This window comes from Meleagris gallopavo, chromosome 6 (genome assembly GCF_000146605.3).
Source record: "Meleagris gallopavo isolate NT-WF06-2002-E0010 breed Aviagen turkey brand Nicholas breeding stock chromosome 6, Turkey_5.1, whole genome shotgun sequence".
NCBI classification, from domain to species: domain Eukaryota; kingdom Metazoa; phylum Chordata; class Aves; order Galliformes; family Phasianidae; genus Meleagris; species Meleagris gallopavo.
The window spans coordinates 1,000,596-1,015,786 of record NC_015016.2 but is presented as its reverse complement, the minus strand read 5'-3'; the positions used below and the strand labels follow the sequence as shown (position 1 = coordinate 1,015,786).

The following is a 15,191-nucleotide window of genomic DNA, read 5'->3' as shown; positions in this document are numbered from 1 at the left end:
AAAAAAAAAGCCTTAAATCCTTGATCATGGTGCATCAGCAAAAGCACAGAGTAACAAAAAATTCTACATGCAACAAGAACCAAAAGGAGTGCTTGCTCTCCAGTTACTACCACTCTGCTCATATCAAATCATTTACTTGCAACATGCGTCATACAAACACAGTAATGTCACAGGATTGAGTACACTTACAGGGTAATGGTTGATAGTTCTGACATCTTGCAAGAGTGCTGGTTAGCCCTCTTAGGCTTACAGTAGCATTTCTGAACGCAGCTGCTAAATATGACAAGATTAGCATTTTTTTCAGCATATTGTGAACAGGCCAAGGTAGGTCACTTTCAACATATTTCATGAGACAAATCACAAAGATGGAAAGCGGACACGACAGGATGGAATTACAGCACAAACCAGCTGCTTGACTGAAGCAAAAAAGAAACAAATCAATGTGAAAAATAAAATGCACTGGCAATTGAGATGCGCTGACTCACAGACAAATCAAAGATGGAACAACCTGGAGGCAGGCGGGCAGTGTTACACGTCCAAAATACACACAGCCTTTGCAGTCCGGTAGTGTACAGAGGGTAACAGAACAATATATTAAATGAAAGTTGACTGCACGCTTGTGGAGAACATTAAAATATAACATAAACTTGTAGGATGGGAACTAATCTAAGGCGAAATTGGATCAGCTGCTCTTCATTTTCACACGTAGGTACTCATGGTGGTATGAATCTCTTTTTTAAGACACCTAGCTGAGGGCATCACAGCACTTCTTTGCCCAGCTTTCTTGACCTATGAGCTCAGGATGCAAACTGTCTCATTGCTGACTCAGAGATACCACTTATTTTTGTCTCACACACTAAGAGAGTTGGGGTGATAAAAGCAGCAGGCTCACACAATGTGGACCAGGACTGTGATCCTAGCATGCTGCACTCTAGAAAAGGCTACTATGGAATATGGAATGTTCACATTTAAAATTAGCCAGATAGAAGCTAATCTGACTCAACTACTAAGAAGGGTAATCTTGAAACAGCATGGGAAAACACTGTGAAGGATGTGAGGGAGAGATATTTCCCAGCTATTACGACAGACTAAAAACCACGAGAATTGAAAATGGGAATTTGTTATTGACAGGGGCATTTTTCTTGCTTGTTTTGTTTTGTTCTCAATCTACGGTTGCTTTGGTAGAATTCACCTCAAGGAAGGTTGGATGTCTAGGTGAATTCAACATTGTTGTTCCACGGAGAATTATCAAAGGGAGAATCATCATATGTAGTCAAGAGAGAAGTACACACTTGTTGGTCAGGATATATCTGCCCTATTCTGCACGTTCACTTTAGGATGGGACAAAGTCCAATAACTGCCCTGACTAAATCTCCATTGATTATAACAGATACTCTGCCTACAAGGCAAGCATCTATCTTTATTCAGATAAACCAAACTCTGTTTTTGTTGCTCTGCTAATATGCATGCTCTAAGATTTGTGTTCACTCAGACATAGATGGAAAAAGCACTTTATAAGTTGAACCATGAAATAAAACAAACTGAAAACAATTTAAGCTTCGCTCTACTGTCAACACTTTTAAGTAATTTCCATTTAATGGAGATTTTTGGATTTGGTTTTGTTTTTCCTTTGGGGTAATCAACAACTGACATTATTATTAGATATCATAGCTTAAGAGCTGGAAAAAAAAGTACAGTATTGTGGAACGCAAGGATTCAGCAGACAGAAAAAAATAATTGTGTTTCAATCTGCTAAAAGAATCTCTTTTGTTGGATAAGGTTGAAAAGGTAAACACAAAAAAGACTGTTCCTTCTACAAAATCACATCTGTGATAAAGTTCTGCATTTCTGCTATCTTGTACTGAGCTGTGCATTAATTGATATTTAAGACTGATTGAAAGCTAGGATGACAGTTTTAGAGAAAGTTTCTCTTTACTATGGTGGAGACTTCCAAAAGTGACGATGGATTTTGATAGTCTCATTTTTGGATCACCTCATCTGATAAAAAACCAATCTGTTTTATCAAAACAACTATGACCACCTAAGAGCTTCTCAGTCATGGGCTGCTGTAGTGGAATGTTTTCTTCAATGACATTCTTGAGTGGCAGAGGTAATCTGGAACAAAAAAATCTCCATTGATTAAGACCTGTTCCTTTATTGATTATGCCCTGTTTTACATGGCAAGGTTTGATTTTCATCACAGTGAGTATAACTACCTTGACAGCATTTGTTTTTCTGATGCAATTACCAAAAGGTAAGACTTGATTCTGTAAATAACTACTACTCTACTGCCAATGAGGTTAAATTCACATGTGGGCTCATAATGGAAAACTACCTGTTTAGGAAAACACTAGTAGTTTAGCAGGCTGTTAGTGTTGCTTTCTAATTCCTATCTAATTCATTTTGAATCATCTCCATGTTGTCCGAGATTAAAAAGTCACCCAAAATCTTTAGGATGCAGAACTGACAGAAGTTTTCCTCTTTTTTTTCCCTCCACTTTTAACTGTTCTATTATTTCTTTATTTTTAAGCAAAGTTGAAACACTGATGGAAAGAAAGGGAAAAAAGAGGGAAGAGACAGAGGAGTGAGGAAACAGAAAGAAAAGGAGAAAAAAATTAGCAAAATAAGAGAAAAATTAATATACATGAGACTACAGAAATCAAAACATTAGACAAATTAGGGCAAGATTCTCAGATCTCTGTAGGCATAGACATAATGGAACTGGTCACATCTAACTACATGTGACTAAGAAGGATTTGAACCACCTCCTTTATCTCACTCAATCACAGAAAGAATTGAGCAGTTCCAGAGGTCAGGTTGACCTATGCAACAGAGGTGTCTAAGACATACAGGATGCATTGTCTTATGGAGGTGCCCTGGTTCTCCCAGTTTGACCATAGACAACAACTAGACTGCTTAGATTAAATACGAGACTTTAGACAGCTAAAGGCAAACAAGCTGAGTCTCACCGCATGTGTCCTGTGCATGGACTGCAGCTGCATCTGGGAGGAAGAGGGAGGGTGCTAGGGTGGAAGGGGAAAGAAAATGTTAAACATTCCCGGGATGAAATGAGTGATGCACGATGTGGCTGAAGACCATCTTGTCAGACTGAACACCCTGCTGCTGTTAATGGAGATGAGACCGTATACAAATTTGAGGTTGCTGCAATTCAGTCAAGGCTTTGCAGGTTTCTCAGGGGTGCTTAAGAGAGCTAACATGAGAATGCTGATTCAGAGGAACAATTATTCATTTAAACCAAGGCTTTGTTGCTACATAATGAAAAATCAGGGTTCTGGGTTTAGGTCATTAATAACACATGGGGAATGGCAGTTTGTGGCTTTTCTCTGAATATGCTGAAGGTAAAGCCCTTGGGAAAATAGAATAAACACAGAAATTAAAACTGTGTCTCATTAAGAACCTTTGTGCACCCTGTTCAAACACTTCTCCATAACCTCACTACAGATAGGATTAGCACTCTGGGCATTGAAAAAGAAAAAAAACACAAGGTGTAGTAGTAGGAAAGGAATGCAGAAACAAATCAGTGAAATAAAGTACCGAAAATGCAGTACAAAATTAACCAAAATTAAAGTAGAAATTTTGTATGGTAGAGAAAATAGAAAAACAACAAAAAAAGCAACCCTGCCATCTAATATTCATGCTTAATATTTTCTTGGATTTTTTTTCAATTGCTACTTGATAGTTAATGAATTTTTGCAGCTAGTCCAAAACAAAAATCTACCTTTAGAGAAATCCTGAATGTACAGATTGGATGAGGGCAGAAAACAAAGGCTGTGCAATTTCTCCTTGCAGCAGAGACACAGCATGCAAGAGGACTCATCCACAACCCTCATCCAGATAGAGAATGAATAGCACTGGTGCTCCTCTGTAACACTGCTCTTTAGTCTCATCTCGTCTAACTTTTGAAGCTTACATTATAGATATCTGCCCCCTAACTTTGTCATCCTGTGCTCAATTTGCAGTCCATGGTGAGAAACAGACCATAGAGCCCGATTTGTCAGGCCTAATTTAAACATCTTGTCTATAACAAAAGGAGTTGTAATCAGTGGCATTCTTAATGAACTGGGCAGATTTCTACTGACTGCTCTGAATAAAGCTCTACAATTGAAAACAAGTCCAAAAGTCCAAGTCCAGTCACGTTTTGAAGATCTCAGTCTATTTACATATGGATCCACTTATTACTAAAACCATTAAACTGAAAAACTAACTCCTGACATCTCTAAGGGATCTGACATACTCTAGGGTCATCTTCTGACTCATGGGAACTATCTGGAAACAAGTTTGGATAAAGAAGGCAAAGTATTACATCTCCTTTACACTCTCTGTCCAGATAAATCAGTTGAAATCAGTTGACCATAATGGATGTAGATTTTTATTATTTTTTTTTTAATCTGGCTTCTTGGTCTCTTACTCTTTGAGGGATCTTCCTTTTGTTTAACATCAGGGAAGTCAGTTTCCTTTCTCTTTTCTGTTCTGAGCAGGGTGTCTTAAACAGCTCAGTAAATTTTTCTTCTTTTTCCCCAGTGATTTGGAGGAACATAAAGAAGATTTTTGCTTTTTGGTTCTATGCTTCAAGATGAAAACTAAGACATGCAGAAATTCTCACAAGATCGTTCAATGGATTTCAAAACTCCCATACATAAAGAAAATGTGGAGAAAAAAAGTTCCACCGAAACTAGATACAATCACTGTAACTGAAAGCCAGTGTGGCAATTACAACAAAAAAATGACATGGAAATGGCACGTCTGTGAGGAAACTACTGTCACCTCTCCAGAGAATGGGGCTGGATTACTGACTGCAGACCAGAGATGCAGTTGAAAAGAGATGTTAAACAAGGAACTGAAACTGGAACTTCTTGGCCAATAATTCTGACTTTTGTCCAGAACTGAATCTTGAAGATGAAATGGAGTGGTCAAAGAGTGCCAAACATCTACTCTACCCTGCTCATTCTTGACTTTGCTAACATCTATTGGTGGTTGTATAAGGATGGAAAAAGTAACTGTCATGCACAGAGCTCAGATAGTGAAGAGATAAAGCTTAACGTTTAGCTGTGCTCTAGAGAAGAAATTTGGTACTAAAGAATAGAATATTTTCATCAGAAATAGACTTTAAATAATCCGTAACTTCAAAGTTACAAGCTCTGATCCTTCTATTTTAATTCTGCAGACCATATTTCCACAAACTCACTGGCTCTAGAACCTTGTCTAATGTCATGCATGATGGAACAATTTTGATGGACATGCATTAACATAACTTCACTAAACATAGCATGTTTAGTGAGAAAAATGTACCACACCAAGCAAGATACTTAAATAATCTGTCTTGAATTTAGGTTTGCATTTTTAAATTATGACTATGCATGCCCACATCCAGCCAGTAAATATCTGAGAATCTGATTAGTTTATGCCTCGTTGTCTTTAAACCAAGGAAACAAGTAAAATCTGCAATGCATTTCTTGTCTCAAATTGACAGAAGCGGACATTCAAGCATTACAGACAGATCTTAGCCTGGTCAGTTGGCAGAGCTCAGCATTGAGGTGACTACATCGAGTTTATATAATTTGTACTCTGTAGCTTCAGTGACGTTGTAGTGCCTCACCTGCCTTGCTCACCATCGACTATTCCTATGGGAAATGATCCAAGTTTCAGCCTATCTCCTTAACCATCCTTAATGAAAAAAGAAAACAAAACCTTGGTTGAAAAGGCTTGGCCTTGCAGATTTTTGATTACCTTTCGATTACCCAAACAATCTCATGTGTAAGATGAATCACAGTTTGGAAGCTCTCTCTGTAATGACACTGGTGCACAGCAGCTGGAATAGTAAGACTAGGATCTAAGACATATGTACAACCCAATCATAGGTAAAATACATTTTCTTAAACCAGTTTAAGACTGAATTCAGCATTAAGCCATCGTAACCTGAGCCTTTGAGTGCTTGTACTCTCTATGGCAAGAATTTGTTCTGTACAATTAACCAGTAACCCAGTTACCACCAGATAATTACTATTATGAACAACATCACTCACAGAAGCCTCATGAGAAGTTCACTCTTTCAGATTAAAACAAAATAAAACAAAAAAAAACCCTCTTCACTGTCTGCAATGTTCTTTTTGTCCCTTCCACATCTCAGGCACTAAGGGACTACGTCCTGGCTAGGATATGTCCACAAACCATAAACCAAAGAATATGAAAGCATGTTAGTTGCTAAAGTGACACAAGAAATCAATGGTAAGGAGTAGCAGAGACACTGAGGGAAATTCAAACTCCTTTTGTGAATGGTAGCAAAGAGTGAATGGAAAACCATGGATGCTGTTGTTCATCAAGCTTTGACATAAATTGAAAGCACGTTCAGGATCAGAGATGTCAGAATTATTCCCCATTCTCTGCAGTCTTGTAACAGCCATGGCATGGCCAGCTGCTTCCATTCTCCCTTTCACCTTTACACTAAATAGCCAGTTCCAAGAAACAAAGGTGCAAATCTGGAACAAGAAAAATTCCAAGTTTCTTCCTTCCAGCCTCACAATGCCTTCATAACAACTATCATAGTTACGAGCAGTGCAGAAGGGAGAGGGAAAAGAGCCTTTTTTTGTCATGTCTGGATTCTCCTAAGTCACAGAATCATGGAACTGTAGGGATTTGAAGGGACATCAACTCAGCTCGGAAATTTTTGGAAAATTATCTGAATCTCCAGAATAACTGAGAATATCATCCCTAGAGAATAAAATACTCTGATAGAGAACATAACTGCACTCAGATTGATGGCATTTTATGAAGACACATTGCTTTTTGATGGCAATTCATGAAGACATGTTGCCTTTAGTGCTGGGCATTCTCTTTGAATGAATACTCACTTCTCACTGACCTCAGTGACAACTGAAATTTATCAATGCAGATCAGAATTACATTAATCACCTTGGTGAAGTACAGTAACTTTAGAAACACATTTGAGATCTGTACATCATTTTCTTTAGGAAGCCTACCTTAGTTTTGCTAATTAGTGACTTAAATAGATGGCTAAATTTATAGAGATTTAGTCTGTGTAGTTGGTTTCTTATGAAAGTAAGAAGTTTTATATTGTGCACATTGCTTAAGTATTTGTGGTCTTATAAAAAGCAATGCTGGAACTATTTTGGATATATATATATATATGGAATTTTAAATAACACATGTGTAGATAAGGACATATATTTACATGTGTCAAAAGGCACAAACACATACATAATGTTGGTCTGAGCATTCAGTTATCTTGAATGCCATTCCACACCAACTACGGTTGCTAAGCTACAAGATTTTAGGTACCACAATGTTGAAATAAATGTAGTAACGTCTGTCCTCTCTCTCACTGACCTACACATCTTAATCCTCCTAGAGAAGGATCATCTGGTTGTGAATTTTTTTAATTATGCAAACACTAATTTCTTAGCTAGCTCTTGTAACAGATAGGATAAAAAAGTTTTGCTCATTTAGGACTGTCTGTGGACACAGAAATTCATTTTCTGAGACTGCCACAGAAGCATGATAAAGTCAAATAGCAATTTTGAGTTGCTAATTAACAAATGGCAAGCAAGAAACTTCAGCAGATTTCAAAATATTCACCTAATTTGTGAACTGCGTGAATCAGAATTGTTTCCTCTGTCCACATATGCACTGAAACCATGAAAGTAACTGCAAAAATACCTTACAGTATTTAAACAGTATTTAAAGACAGAGTTGTCCTATTTTTCCACTCCTATTTCAAAATAGAAAATAATTGTCAGCTTCCACTGTATGGATGTCTCCTGTGCAGGCCAAGGCACAATGGACTTGCACTCTAACCCCCTTCTAAAGTTTTGAAATAGCAAAAGCAGAGCATTTTTTAACCTTCTGTTCATCACAGATGATCCTGTAACCACAAGGAACAAGTTTTGTGCTCAGTGGTTTCAAAATGAGAGCCTGTCAAACCTCCAGCAAAATGTTTGTGTATCACTGGAAATGGATGGAATTCCTTTTAAAAATACTGAATTCTTCTGGAACATCCCTCTGCTGAGTGATGTATGAAATAAAACCTCTTTGAAGGTGGATATACTTTTAGGCCTGATCCCATCAGCATGGTAAGAATGGAAAAGATGCACACTGGGTGAAAAGAAAACCTTGGGGCTGGGAAGATGAATGTTTAAGGTTCTCTATTGCCACAGGCACCTGGGTGGATTTTAAGCAGCCACTTCTATGCATTAGGCCTCAGCTGTTCAACAGGAGCAATACAGAAGCATTAATACACAATATATTCTGTGCTGATTGACTTTATACTTCTCGAGACCACAGTCAATCTGTAGGTAGACCACCAGAGCAGAATTTTCAATTACTTTACCTGAAAATAAATAAATTCCTGTGCAATTATACTCTTGCTAGTTATGATTTGTAGCCTACATCCTCTCAGATTCCTAAGGAATTGATTCAGTTGCTTTTTTTTCACATCTCTACCTGGAAAGATTTGGCACAAATGAACATTCCCATCCTCTAAAAAAACCTAACAAACAAAAAGCAAGGACAACTTCCCCCCTCAGACAGACACACAAGAAAAATAACCCCCAACATAATTGTTTTTTGTAGGACATGTCAGTGAAAAGTATAGTAGTTGTGAAGGAGACCATTTTCTCTAGAATGCTAAATAAATTCATCATGAGTTGGTAGTAAGAATCCAAGTAGTGGAGACCTGCACTCCTCGTATTTCTTAGGAATGAAAATGAGGTTGCTGGTGATCGTGCACTGACACCAAATGATCACTGTTTGTGTTTTCCACTGTATTTTCTTGTGGTAGAAAGGGGTCAGCAGAGGGACGTGAGACCTCTTCATGACTGGGTTAGTGGGCATTCCAGCACCCAACTGATAATACCTGACGTTAGGAAATTAAATTGTCCTGCTAACAAGTATACCATTCATCAACCACCTGCCCTTTTCTTGTCAGAAGTGAGACTGCTTTCCATGAGGAGCCTGTCAATAACTGTTAATGCCGGCAGTCTGAGCACTTGCAGCAAGACAAAGCAGTAGCAGAATGAATCATTGAGTGTCCAGTGACTTTGTAGGTGAACTGCAGAGGAGTGTTGTTTACCAAAACATTTGTGTTACAACATTGCTTCTCCTGCCCTAACCCTCTAGGTTGCACCATAGGGAAAATCATACCTACCTATGATATATGCCATGTTTCTCCTTTCTTTCCAGCAAGATGCTGATTGGAGGAATGACGTAGACCTGAATTAGCTAGGTATATGTGGGATTTATTTTCTTTCTCATTGAGTTTTCAACATGTGATACAAAATTTATGAAGAATCTGTTAAAGCAAAAGCAGAAACAAGCTTCCCCCTCCCAGGTTATACTATTCAAGATCAAAAATAGAAGAAAGAAAAAAAATAAGTTTTTTTTTTTCTGGTCAAATGTACTTTGATACTTGAAAATGAATAAATAAGCAAAGACTTGATGGAAATGTGTGGGCCTTTTTAATCTTAAGGATTATTCCAGCATGCATCTACACCATGCATATCTACTTAATTACAGCAAGGTAATTTATGGTATCAATGTCATTAGAGGATCTTCTGCCTACGGTGAAGGTTTCAACAATGCAGCTGTGCATTTGGATGTATGCATTTGCTCCTGGATTCAAATTTGTGTAGGCATTTCTAGTGGAATATGGCTTTCAGGGAGGTGAATGTACTTTAAAGCAATTTGATTGAAACTAGGATGCTTGAAAGCAGATTCTGTCAGACCATACTGCACACTGTTGGCTCACAGTAAAAAAAAAGAAGAATCACTTATTAACTGTCTCCTAAAATCCTGGTTTGGGGACTGAATATCTATGCATACAACAAGGGCTGATGTGACACGCCATGTATTAAGCCAGCTAGGTTGTGTAAGGTTGTGACTATGTGTTTCCAGTCCCTGTATTTCCAGTGTGAATGCACACTGGATTTACTGACATCTGATGCAATGCTTCTTAGCTTTCAGTGTCCCTAAATAGTTTACTACTTCTTCACAATACTTACAAAGTATGCAACTGGATATGGCTAAAATTCAGGCTGTGTTTCTCTATGGAAGAACACTACGTAAAATCTACCTGGTTGAGCATACAGGTATGAAGCCAAGATCCTTGTACTACAGGATTAACAATGACACGATTGTAACTATAGTAAATTCAAATTCTTTATGCCCCATTTACCAAATGGGGCCAGAAATCCACCTGGACTATGAAGATAGTTGTTTAATTTGACAAGGAATACAAACAGTGTCACTATTTATTTCTCAAGCAACTGAGGATATCAGACCTTCTAATTCAGACAAAAACCTGTTGCTTGTTTTGATGCTTAATTTGGTGGAATTATTCAGGATTGACACAAGGTTAACTGAAACCAGAACATGGTCCAAGATAAAAAGATATGCCCTTTTTTATGGCTGTCTGTTCACTCCTAATATTGAAAGGCAAAAAAACCAAAACATCTTGTTGACTACTGGGAGAAAACATGAACGTTGCTTGGAATTCATGGCTGGAGGAAAGAAATTGAGTAAAAACAAGAACTGAGTTATAGTTCTCCCACAGTCGGACGCATTTTGAGCTGTTCAGTCTGAAATGGGCTCAGCAGCATGCAGGCAGCTCGAGGGGAGCAAGGCATGTGATGGAGGATTGGATGGCCATGACTGCTCAGGAATGACTGAACATACAAGCTGATATCACATGGAAGTTTACAACTGCTAGAGCATCTGACTGCTGCAGAAGATCATTAGGAATTCGCTACGTTTCCAAGTTTTTGTCAGCCTAAAGGCAAAGGCTAATGTAATGTGTAATAATCATAATCATCAGGAAGGCTTTTAGAGAGAAACCAAGTTTTTAGGGGAATGAAGGGCTCATTACAGCACTGCGAATTACACAAATTATTATTTTTTAAAGCAAGGCTTGCCATCTCTGGTGGCTACACTGTATTAATTAAGCATGAGTTCCCTGTTAGTGAGATCTTCTGTTGTGTTCCTGTCATAGCTCGCAGCTAACTTCAGTAGTGGGAATTTTTAATTAGGAGTGCACAGTGGTAACAATATATAATTAATCTTCGGATTTAAACATATCCCTAAGGCTTGTAAAGTTAAATACACGCTTAAGTCATTTGCAGAATTATGACCACAGCGTTTATAAAATGGATCTGGATCCAGATTTTCCTCATAGAAAATGATCACTGAGAGGGCCTGAACCTAAGCATGTGCCACGTATATAAGAAGAAAATTAATCTTCTCTGAAGTAAAAAACCGAATTATTGTGTTCTTTCAGTCTTTTTCTTTCTTTGCTTTTGAAAGCCGAAGTCCCTGAGTTACAGGTGTATAATAGACAACAAGGGAGGCTCCTAACCACTGTTGCATTTGCTCATAATCTGATCATGGACTATTTATGGGCAATTTGTGGGGAGCCAGGAGTCAAACTTCAACATAGTCTTTTGAATCCGAAGCATCTAAAGATTCTGCTGCAGCAAAACGTTTTGTTATGTGCCTCGTTCTTCCCTGCTGAGCACATAATCACTGCAAACATCGTGTGAGATTTCAATTTCTTGTTCTTGCCAGGAAAAGCGAGGGCTTGTTTCAGCATCTTTCACCTCCACCAGTGCAAGGTCTGATGGTGTAAATTAAACGACAGCGGAAGGTTTAAATTCTTTACAGCTGGACATGAAGGTGGATCCAGTGAAAAGCACTCTCCTGGTTGCTTGGGCTCAGTCGTGGTGATGGAAGCCTTGGCTACAAGGCTGTTCCAATGAGTGGAAGATGGACATCAGAGCAAATTTCAGCTATGCTGTAGTTTTTCTGTGCTATCACCTTCAGAAATGGGCTGAGCACACTTCCTTAACCACAGCTCATCAGTCTTGTGAACTAAGTACTTAAATATGCTGTGAAATAAAGGTCTGGATTAAGAGATTGGTCTGATGGGATGAATTGAATGGGAAATTGAACTATGCTTTCTGATTTTTTTCATTATAAAGATAGTGATTCTGTTGAAGCCTGTAGTGTTCAGCCAGATACTGCTGGAAAGAGAACTTTACTACAAAGTTCTATTTGTTTGCCTTTTTCTCCACGCAAATAATGCCTGTGATTTCAAGATGAGAATGGGGAAACATTCCCATTTCATTTGGCAGGTTTGAACAGAAAAGTATTCATAAAACAGCCTATCAGCATGAGGAGAAGAGGCTCAAACAAACAGCCATGAGCATGCATTTTGTTTGGGGTTTATCAGCCTACTGGGAAAGGACTGGAAATATTCGATCTGTATTTTGCATATTTCAGTGATAATAAAATGAGCTTTAAACAGTCAGTAATATGGAACAGCAAAATAGGACATGGAAAATGTTTATTTATGGACGACAGTCTAAAATGCTGCAGAGATTTCAATATGGTGACACAACCATTCTATGAGCTGTCCTTGTCCTTTTCTCCTCCCTTTCCAGAGGAGATGCATGCACAAATAAAACGTATGCCTGGCATAGATCTGCATAGACTTATTCACTGCATTTCTGTGTGATACCTTTGTTGTTGGATCTGTTTGGATAAACAACACTCCACTTCATAACACATACATAAATGCAAGATCGATTTACACGCACCCATTTATAAAGTTGCAAAAAAATATGAAAAAATAATGGCAGCGAATGAAACAGAAAATATGATGTTTTTCTCTGGGTTTCAGTTGCTAACTATACACATAGGAAAAAAATCTCAGTAAAAATCAGTCACCATATTGATCAAGAATGATAAGGATGTTTCATCATCTCATCAAATCGCGGGAGTTTGCAGCATGCTTTGCTCCATACGTGCATGATGTGCAGCAGATACCAAACATGCAGTCAGCAAGTCTTAATCTATGAACCATAGAATTGCTCAGGTTGGAAAAGACCTTAAAGATCCTCAAGTCCAACCACAACCTAACCATCCTACCCTAACTCTAACAGCCCTGTGCTAAATCATGTCCCTGAGGACCACATGCAAACTGCTTTTAAACACGTTCAGAGATGATAACTCAACCACCTCCCTGGGGAGCCTATCCCAGTGCTTAATCAGTATTGCCCCTGCACATCTTGGGTGATAATTACAGTTAAATGTCTGGCGTTTGACCTCCCAGCAGCACACAACATGGGAAGTCTCCATGAAAACCACAGGGAAACTAACGTATGGGAGACAACATATTCACTACTCTTCCTCCTGAGTGCTAATTCTGAAAATAGACATCTGAGGAATGAATTTAATATATCACTTATGTCTAAGGAAAATGCCCAAGCTCATGAAGACCTGCATGGAAAATTTCTGTGGTGTTCAGACTGAGAAGCCATGAAAACACCACAAAAAAAAAGTGCTGCCCCACTCACTAGATATCCAAAATAATTTTGTATACGGCTACATGCACTCAATATAGAAACAGAAACTGCCTCAAATGGCCAACCTCAATCCTATAATAAGGCAGAAGAAAAGGATGTGAGCTTTAAAACAAGTTTTAATACAGTTCTAAAACTTGCAATGGAAAACTTTCAGGATTTCTTTTTCATTTTTAACCAGTTCTCAGTGGGGAATCGTTTAGCTTAATTGGAACAGATTCAGTTACCAGAAACATGGACATGAGCATAAGCAAATTTAGGAGATCTAAAATAGAGTCCAGACTACAGTTCCTGAAATCTTTTCACCAAATCTCACTCCTTTCAGTCAACTCTGTGCCTACGGAACATATGAAGCACTAAAATCTGTCCTGTGAGTGTAATAATATTCATGCCTGGTCAGTATGTTAATTTACAGATGACTGATCTGTAAATAATAAGTAGTATTATTTAATCCAATATTTATGCTTTCTTCTGTTTTTTGTTTTTGTTTTTTTTCCCCTAAGCTTTTTACAGAAGATTAAAGGCAGTGTTGAAGTGCACTTTGGTGAACTTTGGATTTAAAAAAATTCTAAATCAGCCAAATAGATTGAGTGACTCTTTTAAAAATTAACTCCAATGTCTTTTTTACTTTTTATTTTTTCCTATGTGTATATTATAAATCTCGGCTGATTACTGCTTCATTTGTACTTACAAATAAATGCTGGATTCATTGCCTCCAATGTCAGGTGACTGGAGTTTCTGCACAAGTATCACAATGATGCCAATAAAAAGCACAAAGTTTATCTGGGGGAAAAAGAAAAGACATCATGATGACCATGATTCGCTTTTCCAGGCTTGAGATGAGACTCCTGTCAGCCCTTTCTTGAAACTCCTGACTTCTGTTACTTTCTCTCCACTTGGCTGAATCTGTTCCACAATGAGATGACCTCCAATGTCTTTTTTTTTTAATGTTTTTCTTCATAACTTTTTTTTCTTTTACCTCATCCTGAGCATCTTCTTTCTCATAGGTTCACGTTGTTATAACTATAGTTATAACTTTCAATTCAGGTTTGGTTGTCACCAATCAGCTTCGTAAGGCCAGAAAAAAACAGGAAATTTAAGGTTTTATGTTGTTTGCTTGAACATCTCTTTCAGTATAATTTTCTACCTACTTTTCTATATGAAGATTACAAGTGCTTGGAGATGCCCAGTATTATTAGTTCAGTTCCAACGAATGTGTCTGAAAGTTACTGTGCTTTAGACAGTTGTCCAAATTGTTAAAAAGAGAAGCACTGCACCTGATGTAGACATCTGTCTGTTTATAATCCCACAATAGTCAATGGAGACCTTGCTGAGACTGTCACTGTAGTATGGATAGGAACTTAGCATGCCCAGAAGCAGGTACCAAGGTCCAGTAAGCTAAACAACTCATTAGCTGCCATGAACCATATTTATTTCGTGCTCAATTTAATTTACTATCTGGAGCAGCCAGCCTCCTCCAAGTGCTACTTACCATGATTGACCCAACCACGGGACCCTTGATCACCCACCACAAGGCAGTGTTGTCATTCATGTCCCAGCAGCTGCAGTCAGCGATGGCGGAATGGGGTGGGGAAAGAGAAGGAAATAAAAATATTAAGACATAACACGGAAGTAAATAAGCTTGCAAACATTTTTAAGGGGGCAGAAGGCAGAAGGTGGGATATTGGCTTTGTAGCTATATTACTTCATTTAGTTTCAAAGGTTTCATAGACTGCCCCCGCTAAAGCTTTCTTTCACAGCCTTTACTCAACTCATCTGAAACAGAGTAAATACTGTTCTTTT

General features: G+C 38.2%; 1 protein-coding gene across 7 annotated transcripts in view; it reads right to left on the bottom strand.

Moving 5' to 3' along the window:
- Positions 1-15,191, bottom strand: part of LOC100548490 (pituitary adenylate cyclase-activating polypeptide type I receptor) — a 128,367-nt gene that overhangs the window by 9,248 nt on the left and 103,928 nt on the right. For 3 of the 7 annotated variants that reach the window (XM_010712231.1, XM_010712232.1, XM_010712233.1), the window contains exons 12-13: positions 14,881-14,950; positions 14,080-14,171 (exon numbers count right to left, since the gene is read on the bottom strand). In XM_010712231.1, coding sequence (XP_010710533.1) covers positions 14,080-14,171; positions 14,881-14,950 — 162 coding nt within the window. Of the gene's footprint in view, positions 1-189; positions 274-2,969; positions 3,024-14,079; positions 14,172-14,880; positions 14,951-15,191 lie in introns of all 7 variants that reach the window. The other 4 variants (XM_010712227.1, XM_010712228.1, XM_010712229.1 and 1 more) reach the window with 2 other exon arrangements.